Source organism: Pollachius pollachius, assembly GCF_949987615.1.
Source record: "Pollachius pollachius genome assembly, chromosome: 20".
NCBI lineage: Eukaryota > Metazoa > Chordata > Actinopteri > Gadiformes > Gadidae > Pollachius > Pollachius pollachius.
The window spans coordinates 16,972,159-16,985,820 of record NC_136953.1 but is presented as its reverse complement, the minus strand read 5'-3'; the positions used below and the strand labels follow the sequence as shown (position 1 = coordinate 16,985,820).

At 46.7% G+C, this 13,662-nt stretch overlaps 1 protein-coding gene across 1 annotated transcript; it reads right to left on the bottom strand.

The window, feature by feature from the left end:
• Positions 1-12,157: 12,157 nt before the first annotated feature.
• On the bottom strand, positions 12,158-13,655 carry smim20 (small integral membrane protein 20). The gene is made up of 3 exons (XM_079758146.1): positions 13,421-13,655; positions 13,044-13,100; positions 12,158-12,326 (listed from the first exon to the last, which is right to left on the bottom strand). The coding sequence occupies exons 1-3, from the start codon at positions 13,527-13,529 to the stop codon at positions 12,283-12,285; spliced, it is 210 nt and encodes a 69-aa protein (XP_079614272.1). The 5' UTR covers positions 13,530-13,655; the 3' UTR covers positions 12,158-12,282.
• Between the last annotated feature and the right edge of the window lie 7 nt (positions 13,656-13,662).

The following is a 13,662-nucleotide window of genomic DNA, read 5'->3' as shown; positions in this document are numbered from 1 at the left end:
GGGGGAGAGAGACAGAGGGTGAGGGAGAGAGAGGAGGTGGTATGGTAGGGGGGAATTCCTGTGTCAGTGCAGAGTGAAGTATAGAGTTTCCTGTGGCTTGTTTTCATGACTTAACTGTTCTTGTAAGCCCCCTGCCACTTCCCCTCACACACACACACACACACACACACACACACACACACACACACACACACACTAGCGGCCAGGGCTGAACCTACTCAAATCACACCAACAAATTGCGGAAGGGAAGAATATTTTTCTCCCTCTTTTTCATCTTCTTCTTCCCCTCCTGCCCCCCTCGAGGGCTACCCCCCCCCCAGAAACCAGAGGCAGCCATTCCTCTGTCCTTCTTGGCTCCCCTTTACTTACTCCTCAGAAATGCTCAAAATGGCGCCCCCCCCCCACCACCACCGCCAGAGCACTTAATCTGTGTTATGAGAGCGCTGTTACAACCATCCCCTTCCCTCCAAATATTATCCGCGGTTACCACAATAAATGTTGTAATAAATACTAGTGGAGAACATCGGAGGAAACGTGCGTGTTCCTCTGTGCGAGCGCGGAGCTGAAACCGTACACTTTAAGTGGCCCGTGGAGTCGTGCGTTTAAGGCCGTTTATCGGGTTCGGCTGAACGTAGATATTACATTATATATTTACCTCAACGCCGGGCGGGCTCCCGGCGGATCCTGTACATTCTTTAAGCTGTCGCTAACGTGAGCTCATGGCGTACCCCCTTCAGAAGCCAAGCGCGAGGTGTTTCATTCACACAGGGTCAGAATACAAAGGAGGCCTCACAACAACAAAGAGTAAAGACACCATCTGCAAGACTCGCAGAAACGGAAATTACAGCAGAATATCAGCGAAGCGTGAGGCTTAACCTGCTAAAGCATGCGTTAAAGCTAATGCTACACTTTAGCCACCCCAGCGCTGTGTATATATGTCCATACTTCCAGGATTACACTTAAAGGTAGGTCACTATCTGCACTCACTAAGTTTGCAGATTTTCAGATATCAGTATTGTTCCAAATCGAATACTCCGCGGGGCATTAACCGGAAATTACGATCACGACTGCCGCCGCGGCTCTTCCCCTGCAATAAACATCCCACTTTTAACGGTTAACCCTTTACGCCTAGCAGCTATAAAAAGCTATAAAAGCTTTAAAAACTAAAAAATAACTCTGTTAATGCAGGCTATGTGGAAAATGCACCAAAATTGGCTCAGCCTGGCTCCGCCTTTTCCGCTACGTAGCTAAGATGGCTGCCATAGGGTGTGAAAAGTGTACATTGATCCACACTCAGCGGTCAGACTGTTTTCAGCACACCATCCGGGTCCTTTCAGTACACTTCATTTCGCCCCGATCTTAATTGGAACGCCCTACGTACTCAAACTAGGTAAGTATGGGAAGTAGGGATATCGGAACACAGCATAGGTAAGGAACCACAAGCTAATGTAAGCTCCACCTCAGACCAGCTCCACGCACACCCACCTCCACCTCAGACCAGCTCCACACACACCCAGCTCCACCTCAGACCAGCTCCACGCACGCGGACGCAACGCGAGACGCTCCCGCCACCGCTGCGACCGGCGGCCGCAGGCGGGACGTCCCACACCGGGGGGGACGGGGTCTGTGAGTCGGGGACAGAGCGCAGCCACAAGTACAAGGCTTTGGTTTTCCTGTGTTCCTACCTTAACCCCCCCCCCCCTCGGCCCGGTGACTCATCCAGAGACCGCGGCCGCTGGGGGCTCTGGGACAACCAGAGCGGGAGCAATGCAAAACAGCCAGTACTTTTCCGACCACAGAACACACACACACGCACACAAAACACACACTCACGCACGCACAAACACACACATGAAAGCATGCACAAATCTGCAAACATACACACACTTAAAAAGCTCGATCGTTTCAGCTCGCTTCAGCGAAGAAACTGAACACGGAGTAGAGAAGCTTTCATTGTGACCGAGCTGCACGCCACACCACCACAGACTCACACACACACGCACGGACGCACATGCACACACACACACACAACCACAGAGACGCGCACATGTACACAACAACACGGACGCACACACACACAACCACAGGGACGCGCACACATACACAACCACACACACACGCATGGACACACACACACAACCACAAGGACGCCCATGCATACACAACCACACACACACACACACATATACACACACAAGCACACACACCCACAAACACGCACAGCCCCACACACACGCGCACACACAGACACACAGAGACACACAGAGACACACACACAAACACACAAACACGCACACACTCACACGTTATAAAATGCACACGCACCACACCCACACAAACACACACACACACGCAAAGACGTTATGAAACACACACCCCAGCCCACCAACAGCTCCCGTTTCCATGGCTCTTGCTCGCTCCTACTTCCCGTTTCTGGATGTCTGAAGGCCTCGCGGTTACTGTCACCGCAGCAGGCCCCAGGGCCCACGCCAAGACCGGCTCCTAATCAGACCCGGGATGACATCATACACCCCCCCATATATATATATATATATATATATACAGATATATATGAATGAGGATCCAGTATTCTGAGGCCTCAGAGGGTTTGAGACCAGATGCAGTCTGAGCTCGTCTTCAACCAGTTGGTAGCCTCCAACATGTTCACTAAACCTGACCTCTGTGACACGATGTTTAGTATGATGAGAAGAGGAGGGGCCCCGGTGAATAGGAACCTGAAGAACAGACTACTGGACCGTTTCTCTGGGGTCTAATGGGGGGGGGGGGGGGCTGTCTATCAAGCACCTCTGCCTGTGATTGGCTAACGACGGCGCTGAAGACAGTTTGACCTGTCTGAGGGTTTAACCCCGGGCTGTGATTGGACCGGAGGCCTCACAGACTGACACGATGCATTTAGAGAGGAAGAGGAGTGGGAGGGGAGAGAGAGGAGGAAGAGGGGAGTGAGAGAGGAGAGAGAGGAGGAAGAGAAGTGAGAGGAGTGAGAGGAGTGCAGGAGAGAGAGGAAGAGGAGTGTCTCTGAGCAGAGCGGTCCACCAGAGTCCGCTGACAGAGGCCACATGTTTACGGTGGGGACGGAACACACGAGGCTGCAGTAAAGCTGTCACTGTTCTGGGTCGCATCCCAACGGATCTGCTTAATAAGCCAGCACACACACACACACACACACACACACACACACACACACACACACACACACACACACACACATACTGACTTACAGGCACACACACACACACACATACTGACTTACAGGCACACACAAACACTCAATTGCTTACACGCACACACACACACATACACATACACACTGATTAACACACGTGCACACCAACACACACACACACACAGACACACACGCACACACACACACACACAGAGACACAGACACACTCACGCCATCGCTGGGGGAGCGGGCCAGAGAGGACAGCCTGGGTTCCATCAACTCGTCCAAGAGTCCACGACTTTCCCAGAAGTCTTAGCAGGAGCCAAGTCATATATCCTAGGGTCGTCCATACGGTCCGCCGAGGAAAACAAGCAGAGAGAGAGAGTGGGTTAGAGCTGCTGTGTGTGTATGTGTGTGTGTGTGTGTGTGTTAAAGTCGCTGTGAGTGTGTGAAGACAGTGTGTGTGTGTGTGTGTGTGTTTGTGTGTGTTAAAGTCGCTGTGAGTGTGTGAAGACAGTGTGTGTGTGGATGTGTGCATGTCGGCTGATGACTGTATGTGTGTGTGTGTGCGTGCGTGCACTGTTGGTTTTTGTGTTCAATGACAACACACTCTCCACATGAGTCATGGCCCACGGCTGTGAACACTGAACCGCCATCCATCCTTTTCCTGATGTGGTGTGTATTAGGATATGGAACCAGCTGAATAGCTGCCTCCACATTCTCCTGTTGTTACCAATGTTTCTTTCCGTAGCGAACATAACGGGATTTTAAATCGGAAACCTTGCAGTAGCCTATAATTTGATTGACAGACAAGCCGCACACTTTGCCAGGCAGCAATCCTGTTCTGGTGAGAGGATGGATAACAGCGGACTGTCAATCAATCTCCGTTAGAGGAGAGAGGGGATTCAGAGGTGAGTCGGATTCTCCTTCATTCCTCCTTTCTCCCGCTCTCTCTCTCTCTCTCTCGTGTGTACCTGTGTGTGTGTGTGTGTGTGTGTGTGTGTGTGTGTGTGTGTGTGTGTGTGTGTGTGTGTGTGTGTGTGTGTGTGTGTGTGTGCATGTGTGCCTGCATGTGTTCCTGCATGTGTGCCTGCATGTGTATGCGAATCTGTTTGCGTGTGCATGTGTGCAAGCATGCGTGCGTGTGTGCGTGTCTGTCAGTGTGCGTGTGTTCCTGTGTTGTTATTCACTTAATCAAAGGTCCTGAGTTGTACTTTGCGCTGTGGTTTCTGAGTGTTTGGGTTCCGTTGAACCAGTGGAACATTGAACTAAATGAAGAAAGATGGTCGGTCCGCGCTTCTTTCCATGGAAAAAAGAACAGCAAAGAAACGGACTAGGGCCTTTTTCCTTTTCGTCTCTTAACCCCTCGAAGCCTGACAAATCACTCGCTCTCTCTCCTGACCCACCCAGTCTGATCTGCGTTCCTACTCCCTCTGGCTGAGTGACGTCGTGTTGGGACTAAGACCTCTGGCTGAGAGGGGGTCAAGGTTTGAAAGGTCCACCTCCTTTCGGTTTTCGTCCATTCGTCAAAACGAGGATCAGAATCTCCAATCACAGATTAAAAATACGATTTTTTTTCTGAGGGGTTATGGTGTCCTGAAGAGAAGAGGCTTCAGCCTCCTCTCCGTTTCACACACACACACACACACACACACACACACACAGCAGTATTTAAAAAGCCATCTACTGAGAATGGTTTACGGTTGTGTTTCAGCGGCATTAGCAGTGAGTTTAAACTCCAGGACGAATGTCCAGTCAAAGACAAGGATAAGAATGGAAGAAGAAGGAGGAAAAAAACATATCAAAAAACCTCAAACTATATGGCCCCTCTAACTTCATTTCAAAAATAACCCTGAACCACGGAGAGGTTTTCTGCCTTCAATTAGGGGAGCGCGAGCAGCCAGAAGAACGGGCAGAGAGCGGCCAGAAGAACGGAGCGGCCAGAAGAACGGAGCGGCCAGAAGAACGCTCTCCAGGGAGCGGCCAGGAGAACGCTCTCAGGGAGCGGAGCGGCCAGGAGAACGCTTTCCAGGGAGCGGCCAGGAGAACACTCTCAGGGAGTGGAGCGGCCAAGAGAACGGAGCGGCCAGAAGAACGCTCTCCAGGGAGCGGACAAGAGAACGCTCCCCAGAGAGCGGCCAGGAGAACGGAGCGGCCAAGAGAACAGCCAGGAGAACGTTCTCCAAGGAGCGGCCAGGAGAACGTTCTCCAAGGAGCGGCCAGGAGAACGTTCTCCAGGGAGCGGCCAGGAGAACGGAGCGGCCAGGAGAACGCTGAGGGAGCCGTTGGGGGACCCCTCTAACGGACCCCTCTATGGGAGGTGTTTTTGGGGGACCCCTCTATGGGAGGTGTTTTTGGGGGACCCCTCTATGGGACCCCTCAATGGGAGGTTTTGTTGGGGGACCCCTCTATGGGAGGTGTTGTTGGGGGACCCCTCCTCTATGGGGGGTGTCCAGGACTGCGGCCTGAAGCCTTGGGGGGGAGGGGCTACTAAGAGGGGGAGGAGCTCAGGCCTGTGGGCGGGGTCTGCTGCCTGCATAATGACACATGATTGACATCTGAAGCACCAGTCAGTGGACAGATGAGGGTCCGTTCTATCTGGACCAAAGGCTGCGAATGGGGTGTGTGTGTGTGTATAAGTTGGTGTGTGTGCGTGTGTTTGTGTGTGTGCGTGTTACTTCTCTCTCTCGGCTGACGCGGCCCCTGAAGTATGTGCTCCTCTTCCTCTCTCCGTTCGCTTTCAGTTTCCTCTCCAAGATATTTCTCTTACCTCACCTCCTCCTCACACATCTGAGAGCCAGGAGAGGGAGAGAGAGAGAGAGAGAGAGAGAGAGAGAGAGACAGGAAAGGGAGAGAGAGCCAGGAGAGGGAGAGAGAGAGAGAGAGAGAGAGAGAGATGGGAAAAAACACCAGTGGGGAATGAGAAGAATTTTTCAGCTTTTTATTTTTTTTCCCCTCCTCCCACCCTCCTCTTCCTCCTCCCCCTCAACGTTCTTCACCTTGGACGCCTTGCTCATGGGTTCATGTCTCTTGTTTCTGAACGCGTCCCAACAATAACAACTTCTCATAAACAATGAGGCTTGCTGATTGGGGTGTGTGTGTGTGTGTGTGTGTGTGTGTGTGTGTGTGTGTGTGTGTGTGTGTCTTTGTATGGTAAAGTTGGTGTGTGTCTGAGTGTGTGAAAGACAGCGTGTGTGTGTGTGTGTGCGTGTCTCTCTCTGGCAGCAGAACTCTCTGTCCCAACGCTCTCGGCTCCATCGACCGTCCCGGAGGTTGAGGGCAGTTCTTCCTCTCCTCTTCCTTCTTCTTCGGAGAGGATAACCACCGGCCTCTGAGCTCGCTCTCGCTCAGCGAGTCCTGAAAGAGAAACTCTGGAGGAGCGAGTGACGGTCACCGCCAGGAAGCCGCAGAAGTGCAGTCTGAGTTTTTTGAAGGGATCTGCTTTTACGGCACGCTCGGAACTATAATGACATATGTCTGGATAACATCGCAGGCATTCCAGCACAGACCGTTTAGTCTCATAGCTTCAGATGGAAAAAAACTCTTGGCGACACAGTAGACTACAGTCCAGTGGGGTTGTAAATATCAACCGCATTTCAAAACCACTTTCCAAAAAAGGTAGTAAATACCCTGGCAGAAATAACTTATATATAATGAGCACTGGATCAAGAATGTAGGCTTTAACGACTCTAAAACATCTTGGCCTTGTAAAACAGATAAATAAGGATGATGGGAAAAAAATCTGGAATGGTTTTACCATTGTGGTTATATGTAAATAAATCCGAATATGTATTAACAATGTCTTTCTAATATGAAAATCAGTGAGTGGCACATCCAAGACGTTCTGGTTCACACAGTCGATTAACGCCTGCTCTCTGGTGGACAGAACGAGAACTGCACGCAGTATATATTTCTGTGGCCAAGAAAGTGAATTCATTCGAGTTGAACTTCGGTTCAGATCTATAAACAGAAAACTGTATTCAAATACATAATATGTAGAAAACACGAGAAGACTCGTCTTCTAAAAAAGAAATCTCCGACTCCATACCAATTCTAGCTCCGGATATCCGTTATCTGGCTACACCGGTGCCCCGGATATATCGTCCCCAGAAGTAGCTCGTCGGCATGCAAAAGGTTTCAGAGATTGGTGTTACAGGAAAAAAAGTCATGAAATGAAAAAAACTGAACTGTTGAGATTTTGATTATATTTGTGGAATAGTGTTACAAATTCAAAACGTTCCCACACACGATTTGATTCACGGTCAATCAATGCCTGCTTGCCTACAAAACGAGAACTGCAGGCAGTTTGTTTTTTGTGGTCAGGAAGGCGAATTCAAACGAGGAGAACTTCGGTTAAGCTTTAAAAACATAACTACATATTAAATGCGACGATACAACAGCAACACCCCTTTTTTCAAAGTTTTAATTTTATTCATACAATAAAGTTATAAATTAAAAATATTCCCACACGCCAATATCCACACAGTCGGTCAACGCCTGCCCTCTGGTTGACAGAACGAGAACTGCACGGAGAATGTGTTTTCTGTGGCCAATAATTCATACGAGATTAATTTCGGTTAAGATCTATGAACAGAAAACAGTATTCAAACACATAATATATATAACTAAAACGAGCATAGTTAGACTCGTCTGAACACAGAAATATAAGCTCGAACTCGATGCTTACGTTTAAAGTTGCTCGTCGGACTGTAAACAATTACACGCTGAGGTCAAAGTGCGGATGGAGACCAGAGAGGAGGTCGACCAATGGCTGGCGGATTTCCAGACTTCCTCCAGCGTAACGTGAAGGAAAGCAAGAACTTATCCTGAGTCAGGAAGGTATAACGCTTACGAGTAAGTGCAGCGTGGAAGGGTAGCACACAGGGACAATGTGAGGTTCTGCGTTACATGTTTGAGGGGGAATACACATGAGTCATGAACAACAGAACCAAAAGCAGACCTATTGATTACTGCATGTCTGCATTATACAGGCTGACTTCCGATGCCAGCACAGGACTTATGGAGCTGGGGAAAATCCCAGGAATACCAACTGTCCTGCCATCCTTTTCCTTGTGCTTAAAAGGAGCATTGATGACAGGAGGTCAAGGTATATTAAGAAATGAAGCAAACAATTTTGAATATTGTTAGATTGTACTGTATTAATTCTGTCTATCATAGATCTACAGATGTGCATATGCAGAAGGGATACCTCCTTTATGTCAAGCTGCGGCATGAGCACAATCATCGCCGGACAGAGGAGGCAGGAGCTGGTAGGTTCAGCCTCCAAAACTTCATGTCAAACCACTTGTTCCCCTCTACACTCACACAGGCAGCTTTTAATTTGTTTGCTATTCAATCTGTCTCGGCACGTCAGAGGAAGTTGAGGGGACGGCGTTCCTGGAGAAGCAGCTTGAGGACATTGCTGGGGTCCTGAAGCGCAAGCTGCGTGAGAACACAACCTTCACTGCTCCAGTGAAAGCATTTGTGGAAACATTTGGGAAGTTCCACACTGACGTGTGTTACACACAGCATTGTTTTCCTTCGGGAAAAACAATCAAGCGCAATCTAGCGTTCGTGCAAGACCAACGGGCTTCCCTCAAACGAGAGCCACCATAGGTGTCCAACCCACAGCCATGTCCTGGAGAAAGGCCGCTTTAGGTGGTAGGAGATCCCTCGCAGCTGGCAGACCCCCAAGGAGCTCCAGAAAGGAACATGTGTAGTCCAGACAAGGCAGACCAAAGGGTGTACCACACAACCTTTCATACTTTATCCAGAACACTTCCTTGGGGAAAACCCACTGAGCGCCCCTCCCAACACCACTCGGCCCCTCCCTCAAGGATGATGTTACAGTTGTTCCTGCTATTGTTATATATCCAGATGTTATTTTTACTAATTTCTCCAAGGGGGATTTAAAAAGAAACATGAGATCTCAATTCGACATGACTCATTTATTGAGAAAAAGAGAAAGCATTTTCAACACCGGATCTTTTTTTCCCTTGGCACCATGATAATTTATCACTGATACCATTTCCACAAATAATCAATACAATTCAAGAAGGTTACACATAGAGAAACAAGCGTTATTTTGAATAATATATAGCCAAAGTGTGTGGCTCAATACGGTAAGTGGAAAATGTCTTTCCGATTTCCACTTTTCTAAGAGTGAGAAAGTAGGCTGTCATATTGTATGCAAAATCACTAAAGACTGATCAAAAGGGTAGCCTAATAGGTTACAGTTATTAAAGAAAAACAGAAAGGCCATCAACAAATAATTTGGCGACTTCCATGGCCAGATATACTTAAATTTATGATTTCCAAATCCCACTTTTCTAAGAGTGAGAAACTAGGCTGTCATATTGTATGCGAAATCACTGATGGACAAAAAGAGAACTGCAGGCAGGATAGCCAGAGGTTTGCGGGATTCGTGTAACAGGAAATACAATTTCTGTAATAAAATAAACTTAACAGCATCAAGCTTGTTGTTAAAATTTGGATTATAATTGTGGAATTAAGTTACAAATTGGGCCAGGAGGCGATTACTAACGAGGTGAACTTCGGTTAAGCTCTAAAAACAGATAACTACACATTAAAGGCGACAATACAACAACAACACCGCTGTTTTGGAAGATTTGATTTTATTTAAACTTATAAATAAAAAACATTACCACCCGCCAATATTCAGTCAGTCAAGTCTCTGGTGGACAGAACTAGTACTGCCCGCAGTATATATTTAGTGTGGCCAGGAACGCAAATACATACGAGGTGAACTTCGGTTGACATCTTTGAACAGAAAACTGTATTGAACCACATAATATGTATAGAAAAAACAGAGTATAGCAACGTTAGACTTGTCTGCATATCAAAGCTATAAGCTCCGACTCAATACTTGCGTTTAAAGTTGCTCGTCGGACTGTAAACAATTACACGCCGACGGATGAGGAATTCTAGCCCCGGATATCCGGCTCCACCGGTGCCCCGGATATATCATCCCCATAGGTAGCTCGTTGTCATGCCATATATCATCAAAATGAACCAAACAGCAAGTTAAGATTTTGACTTCGTTAATGGAATAAGGTACAACTTAAAAAACATTCCCACACACGCTTTGTTTCACAGTCAGTCAACAGCTGCCGTCTGATGAACAAAACGAGAACTGCAGGCAGTATAATTTGTGGCCAGGTGGTTACATACGAGGTGAACTTCGGTTAAGATCTAAAAAATAAATAACCACAAATTACAGGTGACGATACAACAGCGACACCACTCCTTACAATAATACAATAAAGTTATAAATTAAAAAATATTCCCACAAGCCAATATTCACAGTCCGTCAATGCCTGCCACCAGGTGGACAAAACGAGAACTGCACGCAGTATATATTTTCTGTAGTATGGAAGACGAAATCATAGGAATTGAACTTCGGTTGAGATCTTTGAACAGAAAACTGTATTCAAACACATAATATGTATAGATAAAACGAGTATAGCAACGTTAGACTTGTCTGCAAATAAAAATATAAGCTCCAACTCAATACTTGCGTTTAAAGTTGCTCGTCGGACTGTAAAGTTACACGCCGACGGATGAGGAATTCTAGCCCCGGATATCCGGCTCCACCGGTGCCCCGGATATATCATCCCCATAGGTAGCTCGTTGTCATGCCATACGCTTCGAGATTGGTGTTACATGAAATACAATTTATGTAATAAAATGAACCAAACAGCAAGTTATTTTGACTTCGTTAATGCAATAATGTTACAATTAAAAAAACATTCCCACACACGCTATGATTCAGTCAGTCAACGCCTGCCGTCTGATGAACAAAACGAGAACTGCAGGCAGTATAATTTGTGGCCAGGAGGAGATTACATACGAGGTGAACTTCGGTTAAGATCTAAAAGCAGATAACTACACATTAAAGACGGAAATAAAACAGCAACGCCGCTGTTTTTAAAGTTTTGATTTTATTCATATAATAAAGTTAAAAATTAAAAACATTCCCGAACCCCAATATTCACAGTCAGTCAACGCCTGCCGTCTGGTGGACAAATCGAGAATTGCACGCAGTATATATATTTTTGTGGCCAGGAACGCGAATAAATACGAGGTAAATTTCGGTTGGGCTCTATTAACAGAAAACTGTTTTCGAACACATATGTATAAATAAAACAAGTATAGCAACGTTACACTTGTCTGAAAATAGAAATATAAGCTCCAACTCAATACTTGCGTTTAAAGTTGCTTGTCGGACTGTAAACAATGACACGCCAACGGAAGAGGAATTCTAGCCCCGGATATCCGAATACACCGGTGCCACGGATATATTGTCCCCAGAGGTTGTTGTCATTTCATGTTCTTTAAAGGGTCCATGGTTGTCATACCATACGTTTCGAGATTAGTGTTACATGAAATAAAATGTGTGTAACGAAATAAACCAAACAGCAAGTTAAGATTTTGACTTTGTTATTATACATGTTACAAATTAAAAACCATTCCAAACACGCTTATATTCAGTTAGTCAACGCCAGCTCTGGTGGACAGAACAAGAACTGCACGCAGTATATATTTGGTGGCCACTGGCCAGGAAGGCGAATACATACGAGGTGAACTTCGGTTAAACTCTTAAAGCGAATCTAAAAACGACACATAACAGGCGACAACAGGCAACATTAACACCACTGTTTTCAAAGTTCAAATTGTATTCGTAAAATAAAGTTATAAATTAAAAATATTCCCACAAACTCCAATATTCAGTCAGAATGAAACTGTATGCAGTATATTTTTGGTGGCGAGGAAGGCGAATTCATACGAGTTGAACTTCGGTTAAGATCTATAAACACAACTGTATCTATTACTAGATTGTTAGGCTCATCTGCAAATAAAGATATAAGCTCTAAATCCAAACTTGCATTAAAGTTGCTAATCCGAGACTGGTGTTCAGCAATTGTACAGGCTGAAATAAAACAGAAACACCACTATTGGTATGATTTTGAGTTTATTCATAGAATAAAATTACAAATGAAAAGAATTCCCACGCACACACACAAACACACAGTTCAGGTCAGGTGACCCTCCATCCTTCCCAGTGGTCAGGTCGGAGGTCACTTGCTGGTGGGCTTGTATGGGTCGGACCAGACCTTGACCCCTACAGCGCCACAGGGAAACAACAAGGACAAACGGTAAACGGACTGCATTTATACCGCGCCTTTTTAACCAGTGGCCACTCAAAGTGCTTTACAATATGGGGTAGCATTCACCCCTTCATGCACACATTCACACACTGACGGCGGTGTAAACCATGCAGGGCGACAGCCAGCTCGTCAGGAGCAGTCAGGGTGGGGTGTCTCGCTCAGGGACACCTCGACACTCTGCTGGGGATCGAACTAGCAACCTTCCGGTTACCAGCTAACCCGCTCTCCACCCTGAGCCACATACCACCCGAGAGATTCCGATTAGAACCAACTCACGCAGCAGCGCAGAACGTTGCCGGATCATTTCGCACAATTGACCACTGGGTGCTCTTAGAAAAAAGCCATTTCAGCCTAGATATATGATGGATAGATCAGTCCACTAAGGGGCCTGGTGTTGAAATAGGGGCCTCTAGATGTGCACCAGGTTGTTTTAATAACATGTCAATAACATATTGTATCTCTGGAGATTGTCTCAATGAATCACTGAAGACCAGAGACAGGTTATAAATGTGTCCAGAACACAATGCACCAATAGGATTAAAAAAAAATGCAGAATTTAGTCAACTCTTTCTTTGATGATGATCCTATATTATCACATTTCCTTGACACTTAATATCAACCCAATGTGTTGCGTCTTCCTGCATGTGGCCAGGTGGTTAACCTCTGCTTACCGACTGGTTGGATGTCAGCCTGGTTAATCCCGTCCCGGTTCACCTTCTGGACTTGCCCTAATCGAAAAAAAAGGAGAAAAGTCAGTTTACAGTCGTCAAACCTAATATGAAACCAGTTTCTAATAACGTTTAGGTTTCACTGCACTCCAAGACTCCACCAGTAGGCGTCCGCATAACCATCTTCAATACGTGCGCTTATGAATCCTTTCCAATGGGAGGTTATGCAGGTTGTGCATTAAAACCAGAATATGCATCAACATCAGGACCCTCTTTAATTCACTTATCACTGTGTGTGTGTGTGTGTGTGTGTGTGTGTGTGTGTGTGTGTGTGTGTGTGTGTGTGTGTGTGTGTGTGTGTGTGTGTGTGTCTGTCTTACTGTAGTCCTCCGTGTGGGTCAGCGGGTGGAAGAAGATGGGGTAAAACGCAGCGGCCACCGCCGTGACGAACCCTCCAAAGATCAACGTAATCCTGGTGTTCCTCGACATGTTCTCTGCTGTCACCTCAGAGGGGAGCCGTGTGTGTGTGTGTGTGTGTGTGTTTATGTGGGAGTGGATATGTTCCGGTGAAGGGGTCAACAGTGTTGCCAGATTGAGCTAGATTTCCCGCCCAATCTGGCAA

Excerpts from the sequence above, each read along its gene's own strand:
- smim20 (XM_079758146.1), bottom strand. The coding sequence starts at position 13,529 with ATGTCGAGGAACACCAGGATTACGTTGATCTTTGGAGGGTTCGTCACG. Across the intron at positions 13,101-13,420 it reads GACCCACACGGAGGACTACA|GGCAAGTCCAGAAGGTGAAC; the intron begins GTAAGACAGACA and ends TTTTTCGATTAG. Across the intron at positions 12,327-13,043 it reads GGCTGACATCCAACCAGTCG|GGGTCAAGGTCTGGTCCGAC; the intron begins GTAAGCAGAGGT and ends GTGGCGCTGTAG.